Source organism: Salmo salar, chromosome 02 (assembly GCF_965601325.2).
Source record: "Salmo salar chromosome 02, fSalSal1, whole genome shotgun sequence".
Taxonomy (NCBI): Eukaryota; Metazoa; Chordata; class Actinopteri; order Salmoniformes; family Salmonidae; genus Salmo; species Salmo salar.
Genome location: NC_138292.1, coordinates 30,652,501 through 30,669,803, shown reverse-complemented (window position 1 = coordinate 30,669,803; position 17,303 = coordinate 30,652,501). Strand labels below are relative to the sequence as shown.

The window sequence follows — 17,303 nt, the reverse complement described above, 5'->3', positions numbered from 1 at the left end:
TAGGCTAAGTTAATAGCCCCAAGTCTAAATGATTTTAGTCGTGATGTAAGTTGTCAAGGAAACACAGACCTGCTCTATGGACGGACATTACTATAAATAATATTTACATACAGTATGCTGAGTCACTGTGGATTCAATCTGTCACAACAATAATATGTTAATGATGAGAGAAGGCAGTGTATTTAAGGCAGAAATATAAGGAACAAGACTTGATTTGTAATAGACATTTTAATATACATACATCCTGATTCCTGGCTTCCGAAATATGCTTCTGCTTCTGGTTTAGAGACAAACTGTATGGTTAAGACACACCACAGTCACACACAACTGATATACAAATTCATGAAGGCATCATTTTGAGGCTTAGAGTTGAACATGAGAGTAGCGTGTAATACCATACTTTGCTGCCTATGCAATAAAACAGAGGGTGATTTGAAGCATGTTAAATCATACCATAACTATTGTAAAGCAAAGAAAGACAATTTGAGATCATTTCATGTACTGTTATTGAATATGGGTGTTTATCTGCACAATATGAAATATTCCATTCAAAACCAAAGAAAAAGCCATGTCAAACGTACATCAATAACTAAAATCAACATAACAGTAGGTATAGATTTCTTTCACAAAATATGAATATATTTCTGGGGGCGCATGCTTGTTACTGTAACAGACTAGATGATTTTTGGGGGCACATGCTATATAAAATATTGACAAAAAGTGATTCCTACTGTTTGTGTCTGCTTTTGTTATGATTATCTAGCACAATTACTGCACCTGCTCAATGATATCACGCGTGTTCAACTACCAGTGACAAATACTGTGTTAATATTGTTCCTTCATCATGTCATAGCGTTAGTATCATAGAAATAGAATGAATAGAACAGGGTTGGAAGCTCTAACCCTGGAAATTTGACTGGTAAACTCATCTGTACACTCACAATGGCTCCATAGTATTGCAATGCAATCATTTCCATGGTTATTTGGAATGTTCTATCAACTGATGTTGGATTGCCATGGTAATAAAGACTGTTCATTGAAATGATGCTAACTGATGTGGCTCATGCAATGCGACATATTCTTTTGTAATGTCAGTTGAGTTGACTCAACAAAACATCACAGCACTGAATGAAGGGTACACATCCTGCTTTTACTTCCTGGCATGGGTCTAAGTTGAAGATGACAAACGTTAAGACAACGGGATTCTAATATCCCATAATAATATGCAACAATGGTAGTTGGCAACATACTAACCATTCTATTTCTATGGTTAGTATATTCAGTAGTCTGACGTCTTTTAGAGAAGCATGCTCTAATCGGGGGCTGCGATGGGTATCTATAGCAAGGTCAATGAATATTTACACCAGAAAAAATACTTATTTGGGTTTTATATTATGGTTTAGACAGAAGGGAATCCTTTTGGCACTAAAGCTGACACCTGACATTCCTGTAGACCCTACGCCTACGGAGAGACAGGTGAGAGGTTTGGGCTACCTTCATGGGTATGATCCAACTTTGAGCAAAGTAATACGCTGTTTGTTTACCTGTTATTCTTTATGGTAAAATGATGCTTCATCAAGACTGCTCAGAACCCAGAGAACATCAATGAGCATAACTCATTATTGTACCGTCAGCTAAAAATAACCTGAACATGTCAAGAAGAGTAAAAAGGGGGAGACAACTTTTCATCACAATCCACCTGACTCTAAGTCGAACCATATGTACACATGTATACCATACCATAGAAAATTAGAACTTGTAAAAAAAAATCTACAGTTCCATATCCTTTCAAGTCATCATCCAATGGTTTGTTGCTTTTGTCTCATATTGTCTCCACTTTAAGGTGTTCACAGCTCTCAGTATGGGACTTGTGTTGTCAGCATCACACCTACTCTCTTACAGTAGAATACCACAGCCTGAGGAATTCAAATATGGAGCGTTATTTTGCCTTGTGCTCATTGATTTTTCTGTGGGCGAGTAGCTCCTACCACATTCCACCAATTGTGCCAGTATAGGGGGTGACTGAGGCCATACCACTTTGAATCTTTACACTACCTCATACTTTACATTTGATCATTCAGTGTCCTTAACCACCTCTCTATGGCAGAACATTATGGGAACATTTACATTACTGAACAAAATATTGTATAAAAATTGACTAGTATCCTTTTGTCTGAAAGTACTGGTACTGTATGTGACGATCAGAGGACATAGCAACAAGCACTGACTACACAGTCCACATTCCTCCAAGGAAAAGTAAAGGTCCACAGCCCGCTCTGACTGCATCGACAGACAGAATAAACTAGACACGTCTACTGGTATAGGCCAGATCGCAGCACGGTCATCCAGATCAAAACCCAGTCAGTCAGAGTTCTGTATTGTGCCATAAGTTCTGGAAGCAACTAGAAGACAGTGGAGAAGGTAGACAAGGACGAGGGGAGAGTCTAGATCTCATTGATTGTTCTTTCCGAGGGTCGGTAATCAGCTCCCTTGGGGGACGACATGTAGAAGGACTGGGTCTTGCGTTTTAAGCGCGCCCGCTTGGTGGCCAGGGAGAGGCTGTGCTTGCTGGAGGAGATGATGTCGTGGATGAACTTCTTGCAGTCCACGCACACTTCCATGGTGCTCCAGTCCTCCGTCAGCTCCGCTGGGAGCTCCACCTCGTCACGGGACTGGGACTTCTCCAGACTACCATGCTTAGACAACCTGAGAGAGGGAGGGAGGAGAGGTTAACACTAAGTTGTGTAACAGAGGAGGTTCTGTCCCTGTCCCTCACTGGGCTCAGTCGGCTACAGTTGCTCTTAAAATAGAACATAACTTCAATTGAGAATAAGTCTTGTAAATCTAAAACAGGGGCACATTTAAAAAAGCGTTATGATCTTGAGAAGAGGTAGAGGGGTGCCTACTTGGACATGGTCTTCTGAAGGCTGAGGCGGTGGTGGCTGGTAGAGGGTTTCTCAGGCTTGGGGGCTGCTGCTGCTCTGCTTGGTCCTGCTGCTGCTGCTGAGGCCGCTGCTTTAACTGTTGCTTTTCCTTTTCCTGCTGGAATTGCTGCTGCTGTTGGGGTGGCTGATGGACCAGCTATACTGGCAGCTTTCCTCAGGGCTGCTACCCGGTCCCTGGGTAGAGTGGTGGTAGAGCCCAGGGAATAGATGGGCAGGTTGGCATAGGGCTTGGAGGGCAGCCTCATCTGACAGAGAGACAGACATAGAGCAGAGTATGAACACACTCATAAAGACACTGGAGGTACAGTATAGGACTGTCAATATTATGGGCTGACTTTCTATCAGTGTGAGAGAACAGATATGACATACTTTTTGACAGCACTGTGAACACACAGGCCTTTTGCAGAACTGGCAGGTGTAGGACCAGGTGAACAAGGAAAACCTTTTGGATCGGCAACAGAAGCAAAGCTGTAACAAAGAATTAATTCAGATCAGGTTTAAGTTTAAAAGTTTAAGACAAAAGCAATTAAATCATTCAAAAAGTAGTGTGTGATCAAATCCAGTGACTACAAATGTTTTGAAAGGAACGTGTAAGATGATTTTTCCCAACAGTAGGTACTGTGATGTTTAGTCCGAGAGACTTGTACTTCAGCTGGGTGAAAATGACCAGCGGTAAACTGACCTTTCCCTTCTTCATAGCGTTGTACACGTCCTTGTACTGTTGGAACTTCTCCAGGTCTGCTTTGACCAGCACCTGTCTGATGTGCATTACCTCTTCCACCGTCAGGGACAAGCACTCTACCGGGAAACAGAACTCCTCCTGAAAACAAGCACACACACACACACACACACACACACACACACACACACACACACACACACACACACACACACACACACACACACACACACACACACACACACACACACACACACACACACACACACACACACACACACACACACACACACACACACACCACACACACACACACAACCGGCTAGGTTACTATGACAACCGCACTAACTGCCCTTGTTACCATTCCGTCCACACACACCAGCACCTCTCGGTGCACTCTGTCCGGGTTCAGACTAGTTTGGGCAAAAAAAAAAGTCTCCATTGTTCACTTGGCAAGACGAGGGGACAAACAAAGCACAAAGGGCAAGGAACGAGTAAACAACTTGAGTGATGACAAATAATGTCAATATTCCAGAAAATTCCAGAAATCAAATCAAATTAATCAAATCAAATTGTATTAATCACATGTGCTGAATACAACAGGTGTAGACCTTACAGTAAAATACTTACTTACGAGCCCCTAACTAACAGTGCAATTTCAAAAAATACAGATAAGAATAAGAGATAAAAGTAACAAGTAATTAAAGAGCAGCAGTAAAAAATAAAATATCAATATATACAGGGGGTGCCAGTACAGAGTCAATGTGCGAGGGCGCCGGTTAGTTGAGGTAGTATGTATATGTAGGTAGAGTTAATTAAAGTGACTATGAATAGATGACAACAGAGAGTGGCAGTGGTGTGGAGGGGGGGTGGGGGGGCAATGCGAATAGTCTGGGTAGCCATTTGACTAGATATTCAGGAGTCTTATGGCTTGGTGGTAGAAGCTGTTTAGAAGCCTCTTGGACCTAGACTTGGCGTTCCGGTACGGCTTGCCGTGTGGTAGCAGAGAGAACAGTCTATGACTAGGGTGGCTGGAGTCTTTGACAATTCCTAAGGCCTTCCTCTGACACCGCCTGGTATAGAGGTCCTGGATGGCAGGAAGCTTGGCCCCAGTGATGTACTGGGCCGTTCGCACTACCCTCTGTAGTGCCTTGCGGTCGGAGGCTGAGCAGTTGCCATACCAGGCAGTGATGCAACCAGTCAGGATGCTCTCGATGGTGCAGCTGTAGAACATTTTGAGGATCTGAGGACCCATGCCAAATCTTTTCAGTCTCCTGAGGGGGAATAGGTTTTGTTGTGCCCGCTTCATGACTGTCATGGTGTGCTTGGACCATGTTAGTTTGTTGGTGATGTGGACACCAAGGAACTTGAAGCTCTCAACCTGCTCCACTGCAGCCCCGTTGATGAGAATGGGGGCGTGCTCGGTCCTCTTTTTTTTCCTGAAGTCCATGTTGAGGGAGAGGTTGTTGTCCTGGCACCACACGGCCAGGTCTCTGACCTCCTCCCTATAGGCTGTCTCGTTGTTGTCGGTGATCAGGCCTACCACTGTTGTGTCATCAGCAAGTTTAATGATGGTGTTGGAGTCATGCCTGGCCATGCTGTCATAAGTGAAAAGGGAGTACAGGAGGGGGCTGAGCACGCACCCCTGAGGGGCCCCTGTGTTGAGGATCAGCGTGGCGAATGTGTTGTTACCTACCCTTACCACCTGGGGGCGGCCTGTCAGGAGGTCCAGGATCCAGTTGCAGAGGGAGGTGTTTAGTCCAAGTGTCCTTAGCTTATTGATGAGCTTTGAGGGCACTATGGTGTTGAACACTGAGCTGTAGTCAATGAATAGCATTCTCACATAGGTGTTCCTTTTGACCAGGTGGGAAAGGACAGTGTGGAGTGCAATAGAGACTGCATCATCTGTGGATCTGTTGGGGCGGTATGCAAATTGGAGTGGGTCTAGGGTTTCTGGGATGATGGTGTTGATGTGAGCCATGACCAGCCTTTCAAAGCACTTCATGGCTACAGACGTGAGTGCTACGGGTCGGTAGTCATTTAGGCAGGTTACATTAGTGTTTTTGGGCACAGGCACTATGGTGGTCTGCTTAAAACATGTTGGTATTACAGACTCGGACAGGGAGAGGTTGAAAATGTCAGTGAAGACACTTGCTAGTTGGTCAGCGCATGCTCGCAGTACACGTCCTGGTAATCCATCTGACCCTGCGGCCGGCCTTGTGAATGTTGAACCATCTAAAGGTCTTACTCACAGCGGCTGCAGAGAGCGTGATCACACAGTCTTCCAGTACAGCTGGTGCTCTCATGCATGTTTCAGTGTTATTTGCCTCAAAGCGAGCATAGAAGAAGTTTAGCTTGTCCGGGTAGGCTCGTGTCACCGGGCAGCTCTTGGCTTTGCTTCCCTTTGTAGTCTGTAATGGTTTGCAGGCCCTGCCACATCTGACGAGCATCTGAGCCGGTGTAGTACAACTCGATCTTAGTCCAGTATTAACGCTTTGCCTGTTTGATGGTTCGTCGGAGGGCATAGCGGGATTTCTTATAAGCTTCCGGGTTAGAGTCCCGCTCCTTGAAAGCGGCAGCTCTAGCCTTTAGCTCAGTGCGGATGCCGCCTGTAATCCATGGCTTCTGGTTGGGGTATGTACGTACGGTCACTGTGGGGACGACCTCATCGATGCACTTGACAGATGTGGTGTACTCCTCAATGCCATTGGAGGAATCCTGAGAACCTATTCCAGTCTGTGCTAGCAAAACAGTCCCGTAGCTTAGCATCTGCTTCATCTGACCACTTTTTTATTGATCTAGTCACTGGTGCTTCCTGCTTTACTTTTTGCTTGTAGGCAGGAGTCAGGAGGATGGAATTATGGTCAGATTGCCAAATGGAGGCCAAGGGAGAGCTTTGTATGCATCTCTATGTGTGGAGTATGTGTGGTCCAGAGTTATTTTCCCTCTGGTTGCACATTTAACATGCTGAAAGAAATTTGGTAAAAATGATTTAAGTTTCCCTACATTAAAGTCCCCGGCTACTAGGAGCGCCGCCTCTGGCGTTTTATTGTTTGCTTATGGCGGAATACAGCTCATTCAATGCTATCATAGTTCCAGCCTCTGACTGTGGTGGTATGTAAACAGCTACAAAGAATATAGATGAAAACTCTCTCTGTAGGTAATGTGGTCTGCTGCTTATTATGAGAAACTCTACCTCAGGCGAGCAATAGCTTGAGACTTCCTTAGATATCGTGCACCCGCTGTTGTTTACAAAAATACATAGACCGCCACCCCTTGTCTTACCATACGCCGCTGTTCTATCCTGCCGGTACATCCTATAACCAGCCAGCTGTATGTTGATATTGTCGTTGTTCAGCCACGACTCCGTGAAGCATAAGATGTTACAGTTTTTAATGTCCCGTTGGTAGTTTAATCTTCCCAATAACTTGTCCATTTTATTGTCCAAATATTGCATGCTTGCTTGCAGAATTGAGGGGAGTGGGGGTTTATTCGATTGTCTCGGCCTTCTCCGCCTCCTCTTCACGCAGATCACTGGGGTCAGGGCCTGTTCCTGAGGGAGCCATATATCCTCCGCCTCGGACTCGTCAGAGTTGTGAAAGAAGAAAAAGGATTCTGCTAGTCCATGGTGAGTAATCGCAGTCCTGATGTCTAGAAGTTATTTTTGGTCATAAGAGATCGTAGCGGCAACATTATGTACAAAAAGAGTAAAAAAATAAGTTACAAACAACGCAGATAAACAAACAAAAAAACACAATCGGTTGGGGGCACGTAAAACGTCTGCCTTCTGCTCCGGCGCCATCTTAAATGCTCTACTTAGTTCTTCGTCACTAAAAACAGACAAAGCCCCTCTGCTCTGTAGCTGGGATTGTGGTTGGTTTTCTGCTTCTTTCTGCCTGTTTCTGACTTCAATAAATAAGCCTGCGGTGAGACTACGGAGATGCTACAGTTGAAGTCGGAAGTTTACATACACTTAGGTTGGAGTCATTAAAACTCGTTTTTCAACCACTCCACAAATTTCTTGTTAACAAACTATAGTTTTGGCAAGTCGGTTAGGACATCTACTTTGTGCATGACGCAAGTCATTTTTCCAAAAATTGTTTACAGACAGATTATTTCACTTATAATTCACTGTATCACAATTCCAGTGGATCAGAGGTTTACATACACTAAGTTGACTGTGCCTTTAAACAGCTTGGAAAATCCCAGAACATTATGTCATGGCTTTAGAAGCTTCTGATAGGCTAATTGACATAATTTGAGTCAATTGGAGGTGTACCTGTGGATGTATTTCAAGGCCTACCTTCAAACTCAGTGCCTCTTTGCTTGACATCATGGGAAAATGAAATGAAATCAGCCAAGACCTCAGAAAAAAAATTGTAGATCTCCATAAGTCTGGTTCATCCTTGGGAACAACAGCAAAGGACCTTGTGAAGATGCTGAAGGAAACAGGTACAAAAGTATCTATATCCACAGTAAAACAAATCCTATATCGACATGACCTGAAAGGCCGCTCAGCAAGGAAGAAGCCACTGCTCCAAAACCGCAATAAAAAAGCCAGACTACGGTTTGCAACTGCACATGGGGACAAAGATCCTACCTTTTGGAGAAATGTCCTCTAGTCTGATGAAACAAAAATAGAACTGTTTGGCAATAATGACCCTCGTTATGTTTGGAGGAAAAAGGGGGAGGCTTGCAAGCCGAAGAACATCAACCCAACCGTGAAGCACAAGGGAGGCAGCATCATGATGTGGGGGTGCTTTGCTGCAGGAGGGACTGGTGCACATCACAAAATAGATGGCATCATGAGGCAGGAAAATGATCTGGATATATTGAAGCAACATCTCAAGGCATCAGTCAGGAAGTTAAAGCTTGGTCGCAAATGGGTCTTCCAAATGGACAATGACCCCAAGAATACTTCCAAAGTTGTGGAAAATGGCTTAAGGACAACAAAGTCAAGGTATTGGAGAGGCCATCACAAAGCCCTGACCTCAATCCTATAGAAATTTGTGGGCAGAACTGAAAAAGCGTGTGCGAGCAAGAAGGCCTACAAACCTGACTCAGTTACACCAGCTCTGTCAGGAGGAATGGGCCAAAATTCACCCAACTTATTGTGGGAAGCTTGTGGAAGGCTACCTGAAATGGTTGACCCAAGTTAACAATTTAAAGGCAATGCTACCTAATACTAATTGAGTGTACAGTCGTGGCCAAAAGTTTTGAGAATAACACAAATATTAATTTTCACAAAGTCTGCTGCATCAATTCGTATGATGGCAATTTGCATATACTCCAGAATGTTATGAAGAGTGATCAGATGAATTGCAATTAATTCCAAAGTCCCTCTTTGCCATGCAAATGAACTGAATTCCCAAAAAACATTTCCACTGCATTTCAGCCCTGCCACAAAAGGACCAGCTGACATCATGTCAGTGATTCTCTCGTTAACACAGGTGTGAGTGTTGACGAGGACAAGGCTGAAGATCACTCTGTCATGCTGATTGAGTTCAAATATAAGACTGGAAGCTTCAAAAGGGGGGTGGTGCTTGGAATCATTGTTCTTCCTCTTTCAAACATGGTTACCTGCAAGGAAACACGTGCCGTCATCATTGCTTTGCACAAAAAGGGCCTCACAGGCAAGGATGTTGCTGCCAGTAAGATTGCACCTAAATCAACCATTTATCGGATCATCAAGAACTTCAAGGAGAGCGGTTCAATTGTTGTGAAGAAGGCTTAAGGACGCCCAAGAAAGTCCGCAAGCTCCAGGACCGTCTCCTAAAGTTGATTCAGCTGCGGGATCGGGGCACCACCAGTACAGAGCTTGCTCAGGAATGGCAGCAGGCAGGTGTGAGTGCATCTGTACGCACAGTGAGGCGAAGACTTTTGTAGGATGGCCTGGTGTCAAGAAGGGCAGCAAAGAAGCCACTTCTCTCCAGGAAAAACATCAGGGACAGACTGATATTCTGCAAAAGGTTCAGGGATTGGACTGCTGAGGACTGGGGTAAAGTCATTTTCTCTGATGAATCCCCTTTCCGATTGTTTGGGGCATCCGGAAAAAAGCTTGTCCGGAGAAGACAAGGTGACCCGTGCCATCAGTCCTGTGTCACGCCAACAGTAAAGCATCCTGAGACCATTCATGTGTGGGGTTGCTTCTCAGCCAAGGGAGTGGGCTTACTCACAATTTTGCCTAAGAACACAGCCATAAATAAAGAATGGTACCAACACATCCTCGAGAGCAACTTCTCCCAACCATCCAGGAACAGTTTGGTGACGAACAATGCCTTTTCCAGCATGATGGAGCACCTTGCCATAAGGCAAAAGTGATAACTAAGTGGCTCGGGGAACAAAACATAGATATTTTGGGTCCATGGCCAGGAAACTCCCCAGACCTTAATCCCATTGAGAACTTGTGGTCAATCCTCAAGAGGTGGGTGGACAAACAAAAACCCACAAATTCTGTCAAACTCCAAGCATTAATTATGCAAGAATGGGCTGCCATCAGTCAGGATGTGGCCCAGAAGTTAATTGACAGCATGCTAGGGCGGATTGCAGAGGTCTTGAAAAAGAAGGGTCAACACTGCAAATATTGACACTTTGCATCAACTTCATGTAATTGTCAATAAAAGCCTTTGACACTTATGAAATGCTTGTAATTATACTTCAGTATTCCATAGTAACATCTGACAAAAATATCTAAAGACACTGAGGCAGCAGACTTTGTGAAAATTAATATTTGTGTCATTCTCAAAACATTTGGTCACGACTGTATGCAAACTTCTGACCCACTGGGAATGTGATGAAAGAAATAAAAGCTGAAATAAATAATTCTCTCTACTATTATTCTGACATTTCACATTATTAAAATAAAGTGGTGATCCTAACTGACCTAAAACAGAGAATTTTTACTTGGATTAAATGTCAGGAATTGTGAAAAACTGAGTTTAAATGTATTTGGCTAAGGTGTATGTAAACTTCCGACTTCAACTGTATATTCAACAGTACCCCAGGTCTATTGCTGCTGCTGCAATTACTGGTCATCCTGGTGTTGTTCCAATAATGTTTCTCAATAACGTTTCTCAATAATGTGTCTCTATTCAAAGTAAAAAAAATTGTACCCAGCTAATGTTTCTCACTCCCAGAAGAACCATTAATATACTGTGATTCTAATGCTGCTGCAGCTCCTGCTGCTGATCTTATGACTCACAGAGATACAGTGGGCTGCATTGTCTCTGGCCCAGAGAAAGGGAGGGAGGGGGAGAGCCTAGGGAGTATCAACAATAACGAAAAACAGGGAGTTTATACTTGCTATCTAACAACAGTATATTATATACAGTATACACAACATGAAGGACTTAATTTATCTAGAGCATTGTTTTAATTGGCAGTGGCTCGCTAGGCTACATAATGTTTGCAAGCACAACAACTATAACTACGGTTAAATGGAGGAAAGCTGAGTATGATGAAATGATTGGTGCTCCAGTGAGGGATGCATCTGCTGTTGACTGTCAAAATGCATAATGACAATCACACCTAAACTGAAGGGCTTTCTATGAAAACAGCAACAGTCCTGGGCTGAGGGATGGATCTCTAGGAAAGCAGGAAGCATTAGAAGAGATGATGATGAACTACGATGCGCCAGCAGGGACATAATGGGCGACTGGCAAACCTTGACAGGCTTTCCTCCCCTGCACAGAGCAGACAGGGCAGACCACACCATGCCCAAGACAAACACCTCGACAGGGTAGGAGCGCCGTAAGAGGTGGAGGGTGGAGGGAGGGGAGTGGAGGAGGAGGGGGGTCCAGGGGAACAGATGGTGGGCTATCCTCCCGACCTGAGAAGGACAAGGGTTATAGAGGTGTATGGAGGAGGGGGAGGACAGGGGTTATAAAGGCGTATGGAAGAGGGGGAGGTCAGGGGTTGTAGAGGTGTATGGAAGAGGGGGAGGACAGGGGTTATAGAGGTGGATGGAAGAGGGGGAGGACAGGGGTTATAGAGGTGGATGGAAGAGGGGGTGGTCAGGGGTGTGTGGGGGAGAAGAGGTGGGGGGATTGGAGGTGGGGTGTTAGGAGCATCTTACATCACCTAACAGAAAGAAGATGGAGGCTGATGAACACAAGACAAACTGACACATTATTCAGGAACCAAAATCTCCAATGTGCTCATTTTCTCCAGATTGATAAACTCTTCTCTTTTCCTTGTTCTCTTCTGTTACTCACCAGAGACTTGGAGCTCTGTCTGGATGGGGGTATGAACTGCCGTACATTGGTGGGCGTTTCCTTCTCAATGGAGTGTCTCCTCTGGGGGGCCTGCCGTCTCTCAGGCTGGGGGGTGGAGGAGATGGGCAGGAACATGGGTGGAGCTGGGGGTGGGGGGAGAGAGGATATGTGTGATATACCTTTATGTAGTACTGTAACCCTTATATTACCAGTTAAGTTGACTGAGAACACTCTCTTTGACAGCATTAGTCTCAGCATAGAAGAGCTGTCAGGTGAACAGCTGAGAGCTGTGAAAGCATAGAATTACATATAGAATTCTAGGATCTCCATGATAACCTTAACCATAGCTTCATCGCCTCCCGAGTGGCGCAGTGGTCTAAGGAACTGCATCTCAGTGTTAGCTGTGCCACTAGAGATCCTGGATTGAGTCCAGGCTCTGTCGCAGCCGGCCGCGACCGGGAGAGCCATGGGGCGGCACACAATTGGCCCAGCGTCATCCGGGATTGGCCAGCAGGAATGTTCTTGTTCCATCGTGCACTAGCAACTCCTGTGGCGGGCCGGGCGCAATGCACGCTGTCACAGTCGCCAGGTGTACAGTGATCCTCCAACACATTGGTGTGGCTGGCTTCCAGGTTAACAGGTTAAGCGGGCATTGTGTCAAGAAGCAGTGCGGCTTGGCTGGGTTGTGTTTCGGAGGACGCACGGCTCTCGACTTTCGCCTCTCCCGAGTCCGTACGAGAGTTGCAGCGATGAGACAAGACTGTAACTACCAATTGGATACCACAAAATAAATAAACCCTAGCTTCATGTCCACACCCTGGTTGAACACTAACCCCAACCCTAACTATGGCCTTCTGGTCAACTCACTCTTCCTGCCCAGTACAGACTCTGGAGATGTGTCATCTACCACCGATGTAGAGACACTGGAGCTACTGGCTGACCTTCGACCCCCAATGGTGATGTCATCCTGTAGGGGGAACAACAGAGAGCAGTGCTGTAGGATGTACAGTTGAAGTCGGAGGTTTACATACACCTTAGCCAAATACATTCAAACTCAGTTTTTCACAATTCCTGACATTTAATCCAAGTAAAAATTCCCTGTCTTAGGTCAGTTAGGATCCCCACTTTATTTTAAGAATGTGAAATGTCAAAATAATAGTAGAGAGAATTATTTATTTCAACTTTTATTTATTTCATCACATTCCCAGTGGATCAGAAGTTTACATACACTCAATTAGTAATTGGTAGCATTGCCTTTAAATTGTTTAACTTGGGTCAAACGTTTCGGGTAGCCTTCCACAAGCTTCCCACAATAAATTGGGTGAATTATTGGCCCATTCCTCCTGGCAGAGCTGGTGTAATTGAGTCAGGTTTGTAGGCCTCCTTGCTTACACACGCTTTTCAGTTCTGCCCACAAATTTTATATAGGATTGAGGTCAGGGCTTTGTGATGGCCACTCCAATACTTTGACTTTGTTTTCCTTAAGCCATTTTGCCACAACTTTGGAAGTATGCTTGGGGTCATTGTCCATTTGGAAGACCCATTTGCGACCAAGCTTTAACTTCCTGACTGATGCCTTGAGATGTTGCTTCAATATCTCAACATAATTTTCCTGCCTCATGATGCCATCTATTTTGTGAAGTTTATCAGTCCCTCCTGCGGCAAAGCACCCCCACAACATGATGCTGCCACCCCCGTGCTTCACGGTCGGGATGGTGTTCTTTGGCTTGCAAGCCTCCCCCTTTTTCCTCCAAACATAATGATTGTCATTATGGCCAAACAGTTATATTTTCGTTTCATCAGACCAGAGGACATTTCTCCAAAAAGTAGGATCTTTGTCCCCATGTGCAGTTACAAACCGTAATCTGGCTTTTTTCTGGCGGTTTTGGAGCAGTGGCTTCTTCCTTGCTGAGCGGCCTTTCAGGTTATGTCAATATAGGACTTGTTTTACTGTGGATATAGTTACTTTTGTACCTGTTTCCTCCAGCATCTTCACAAGGTCCTTTGCTGTTGTTCTGGGATTGATTTGCACTTTTCGCACCAAAGTACGTTCATCTCTAGGAGACAGAATGCGTCTCCTTCCTGAGCGGTATGACGACTGCGTGGTCCCATGGTGTTTATACTTGTGCACTATTGATTGTACAGATGAACGTGGTACCTTCAGGCATTTGGAAATTGCTCCCAAGGATGAACCAGACTTGTGGAGGTCTACAATTTTTTTCTGAGGTCTTGGCTGATTTATTTTCATTTTCCCATGATGTCAAGCAAAGAGGCACTGAGTTTGAAGGTAGGCCTTGAAATACATCCACAGGTACACCTCCAATTGACTCAAATTATGTCAATTAGCCTAACAGAAGCTTCTAAAGCCATGACATAATTTTCTGGAATTTTCCAAGCTGTTTAAAGGCACAGTCAACTTAGTGTATGTAAACTTCTGACCCACTGGAATTGTGATACAGTGAATTATAAGTGAAATAATCTGTCTATAAACAATTTTTGGAAAAATTACTTGTGTCATGCACAAAGTAGATGTCCTAACCAACTTGCCAAAACTATAGTTTGTCAACAAGAAATTTGTGGAGTGGTTGAAAAACGAGTTTTAATGACTCCAACCTAAGTGTATGTAAACTTCCGACTTCAATTGTATACAGATGTCAACTACCTGAAGACACACACACACACACACACACACACACACACACACACACACACACACACACACACACACACACACACACACACACACACACACACACACACACACACACACACACACACACACACACACACACACACTAACGTCAGAGTCGGAGCTGTCCAGTTCTGACAAAGTAGGTGCTTTCAGCCTCTTCCTCTGACATAGGGCCTGGGCTCCACCCCCTGGTGTCCCTGGCCCTCCATTGGACAGACTGCTGAGGGTCATGGTGCTGGAAGTCTTCCTGCGGCCATCAGGGCTGGACACATCTGGACAGAGAGGTTGTCACAAGAAGACTGATCAGACAGAGGACAGCTCAAATACCCAGGGGTGATTTCAGCAGGATGCAACGTAGCTAACAATACTGAACCCTGCAGATAGAAATGTCATGAATAGAGCTGGGAACAGAATTCCCAGCTCCACATGACAGACAAACATATCTGTTCTATGTGATACATTTCTATTTTAGTGTTCGGTAAAATTGCACCGTCCTGAACAGACCCGAGGGGAACACACCAGCGGTAGGGAGGAGGAAGTGTGAGTTGAGGAGAGACGGAGAAGCAGCCTGGTGTTAGACACACACAACATGGATTCTACTTTCATGACCCTTTAAGACCTCGAATGAGCAGGATTCTAATGAAACCCTAACCCTAGCTGACTCCCTCCCTCATTGACAACTTCTCCCCCCAAGAAAAAGAGAAATAAAATAGGGAGGGAGGGGGTGACGGAGGAAGGGATGGAGAGGAGAGTGCTGGAAACAGCAGATGATCAGTAGCAGAGGCCGATCTGATCTGTGGATGCTTTGAGGCATTGCCAGGCTCTCTCCCTCTCGCTCTCTTTCTTTCTCTCTCTTTCTCTCGCTCTCTCACTTTCTCTCCCTCTCTGTGAAAAGGACCACGCAGTGAGAATGTGAATACCTCTTCTGGAAAAAGCTAAAATATGAGCTCATTACCTCAGTGGGAGGCCAAGGCCCTCCTCCTGTACTGCTGTCCTGGAGCTTCTAAACCTGCCTGCCTGGGAGAAGACTGACTGGTCCTAGGATCCAGGTTTAAACTAGAGCAGATCAAACATCCACCATTTGCCTGCCTGGGAGAAGACTGGTCCTAGGATCCAGGTTTAAACTAGAGCGGATCAAACATCCACCATTTGTGGCACTATGCTCAGTGTCAGTCAAAAGTAAAAACATTGTAATGCACTAGTTTCTGTAAACTATATTTGTTGATATAGTATAGTTCAGTCTATTTTAGTCGGGGCATAAGCATAAGTGTTAGGATACAGCCAAATAGGCAGACAAACAAAACAGGGCTAACATTATGTGTTGCAGCACACAAGTTGCTAGTCACATAAACAGAGCCAAACCACTCCACATACTTTACCTTGACGTGTAAGGATCAACTGTGGAGTGCTGTAGTATATGCCTCCACCTAAAAGGGAACAGTTCCTTAAAACCTGTTGGGGCTAGGGGGCAGTATTGAGAATTTTGAAAAAAATATGTGCCCATTTTTAACTGCCACCTACACCAACTCAGAAGCTAGGATATGCATATTATTACCAGTTTTGGATAGAAAACACTCTGAATTTTCTAAAACTGTTTGAATGGTGTCTGTAAGTATAACAAAACTCATATGGCAGGCAAAAACCTGAGAAAACCTGAGAGAAAAAAATAATTTTGTGGCTGTACAATTTTTTTTAATCATTGTTTAATAGATACCACAGTGAGAAAGGATTCATTTCGCAACTCCTACGGCTTCCACTAGATGTCAGCGATCTTTATAAAGTTGTTTGAAGCGTCTATGATCAACAGAGACCGGATGACAAGGAAGGGAAGTTGACCTCCCTGGGATGTCGTCACTTCCATTATTGCCTGCACCTGCTCAATCATGTGACGCGAGACAATTTTCAAATACGTTTTTCAAGACAAAGGAGAGGTCGGGTTGAAACATTACTGATGTTTCACGTTAAAAATGGCTCTAAAGACTGATGCTAAACAACGTTTGACATGTTTGAACGAACGTAAATAGATTATTTTTTAAACTTTTTAAACTTTTCGCCGTGACTTCCCACCCCCCCCGCCCGCGCTACTTTTGAGTAGCCACCGAAGCGCTAACAACATGGAACAACTTGGAGTTATTTGGACATCAATTATGAACTTTGTCAAAAGAAACCACATTTGTAGTGGACCTGGGATTCCTGGAAGTGCCAATGGATGATAATAATCAAAGGTAAGGGATTATTGACGATAGTATTATTGAAATTAGATGGTTACAAGATGATGCTAACCTATATAGCCTAGCCTATTGTTCTTAGCACAGCACCCGGTTTATTGCAACTTGTGATTTCCCAGTAAAGTTATTTTGAAATCTGGCAATACAGTAGCATTTACGAAATGTTAAAATATAATTATTTGAATGACAATATTATAATTTACCAATGTTTTCGAATAGTAATTTTGTAAATTGTAACATTGTTCACCGGAAGCATTTCAGAGAAGAAAAAAATCTGAGTTTCACCGCTACTGTAAAATGCTGTTTTTGGATATAAATATGAACTTGATGGAACAAAAAATGCATGTATTGTATAACATAATGTCCTAGGAGTGTCATCTGATGGAGATTGCCAAAGGTTAGTGCATAATTTTAGCTGGTTTCTGCTTTTGGTGACGCCTGACCTTGAATTGAAAATGGATGTTTGTACTTTTGTGGCTATGTACTGTCCTAACATAATCTAACTTTATGCTTTTGCCGTAAAGCCTCTTTGAAAATCGAACAATG

The 17,303-nt window shown here is 44.2% G+C and overlaps 1 protein-coding gene across 3 annotated transcripts in view; it reads right to left on the bottom strand.

Annotated features, from left to right (window-relative positions):
- Positions 1-209: 209 nt before the first annotated feature.
- Positions 210-17,303, bottom strand: part of LOC106579115 (protein spire homolog 1) — a 61,826-nt gene continuing 44,732 nt past the window's right edge. For 2 of the 3 annotated variants that reach the window (XM_045701890.2, XM_045701891.2), the window contains 7 exons: positions 14,638-14,801; positions 12,705-12,804; positions 11,838-11,980; positions 3,628-3,765; positions 3,315-3,413; positions 2,907-3,190; positions 210-2,706 (listed from right to left, as the gene is read on the bottom strand). In XM_045701890.2, the coding sequence (XP_045557846.1) occupies positions 2,445-2,706; positions 2,907-3,190; positions 3,315-3,413; positions 3,628-3,765; positions 11,838-11,980; positions 12,705-12,804; positions 14,638-14,801 (1,190 nt within the window). In that variant the 3' untranslated portion in view covers positions 210-2,444. Of the gene's footprint in view, positions 2,707-2,906; positions 3,191-3,314; positions 3,414-3,627; positions 3,766-11,837; positions 11,981-12,704; positions 12,805-14,637; positions 14,802-15,908; positions 15,957-17,303 lie in introns of all 3 variants that reach the window. The other variant, XM_045701887.2, reaches the window with a different exon arrangement.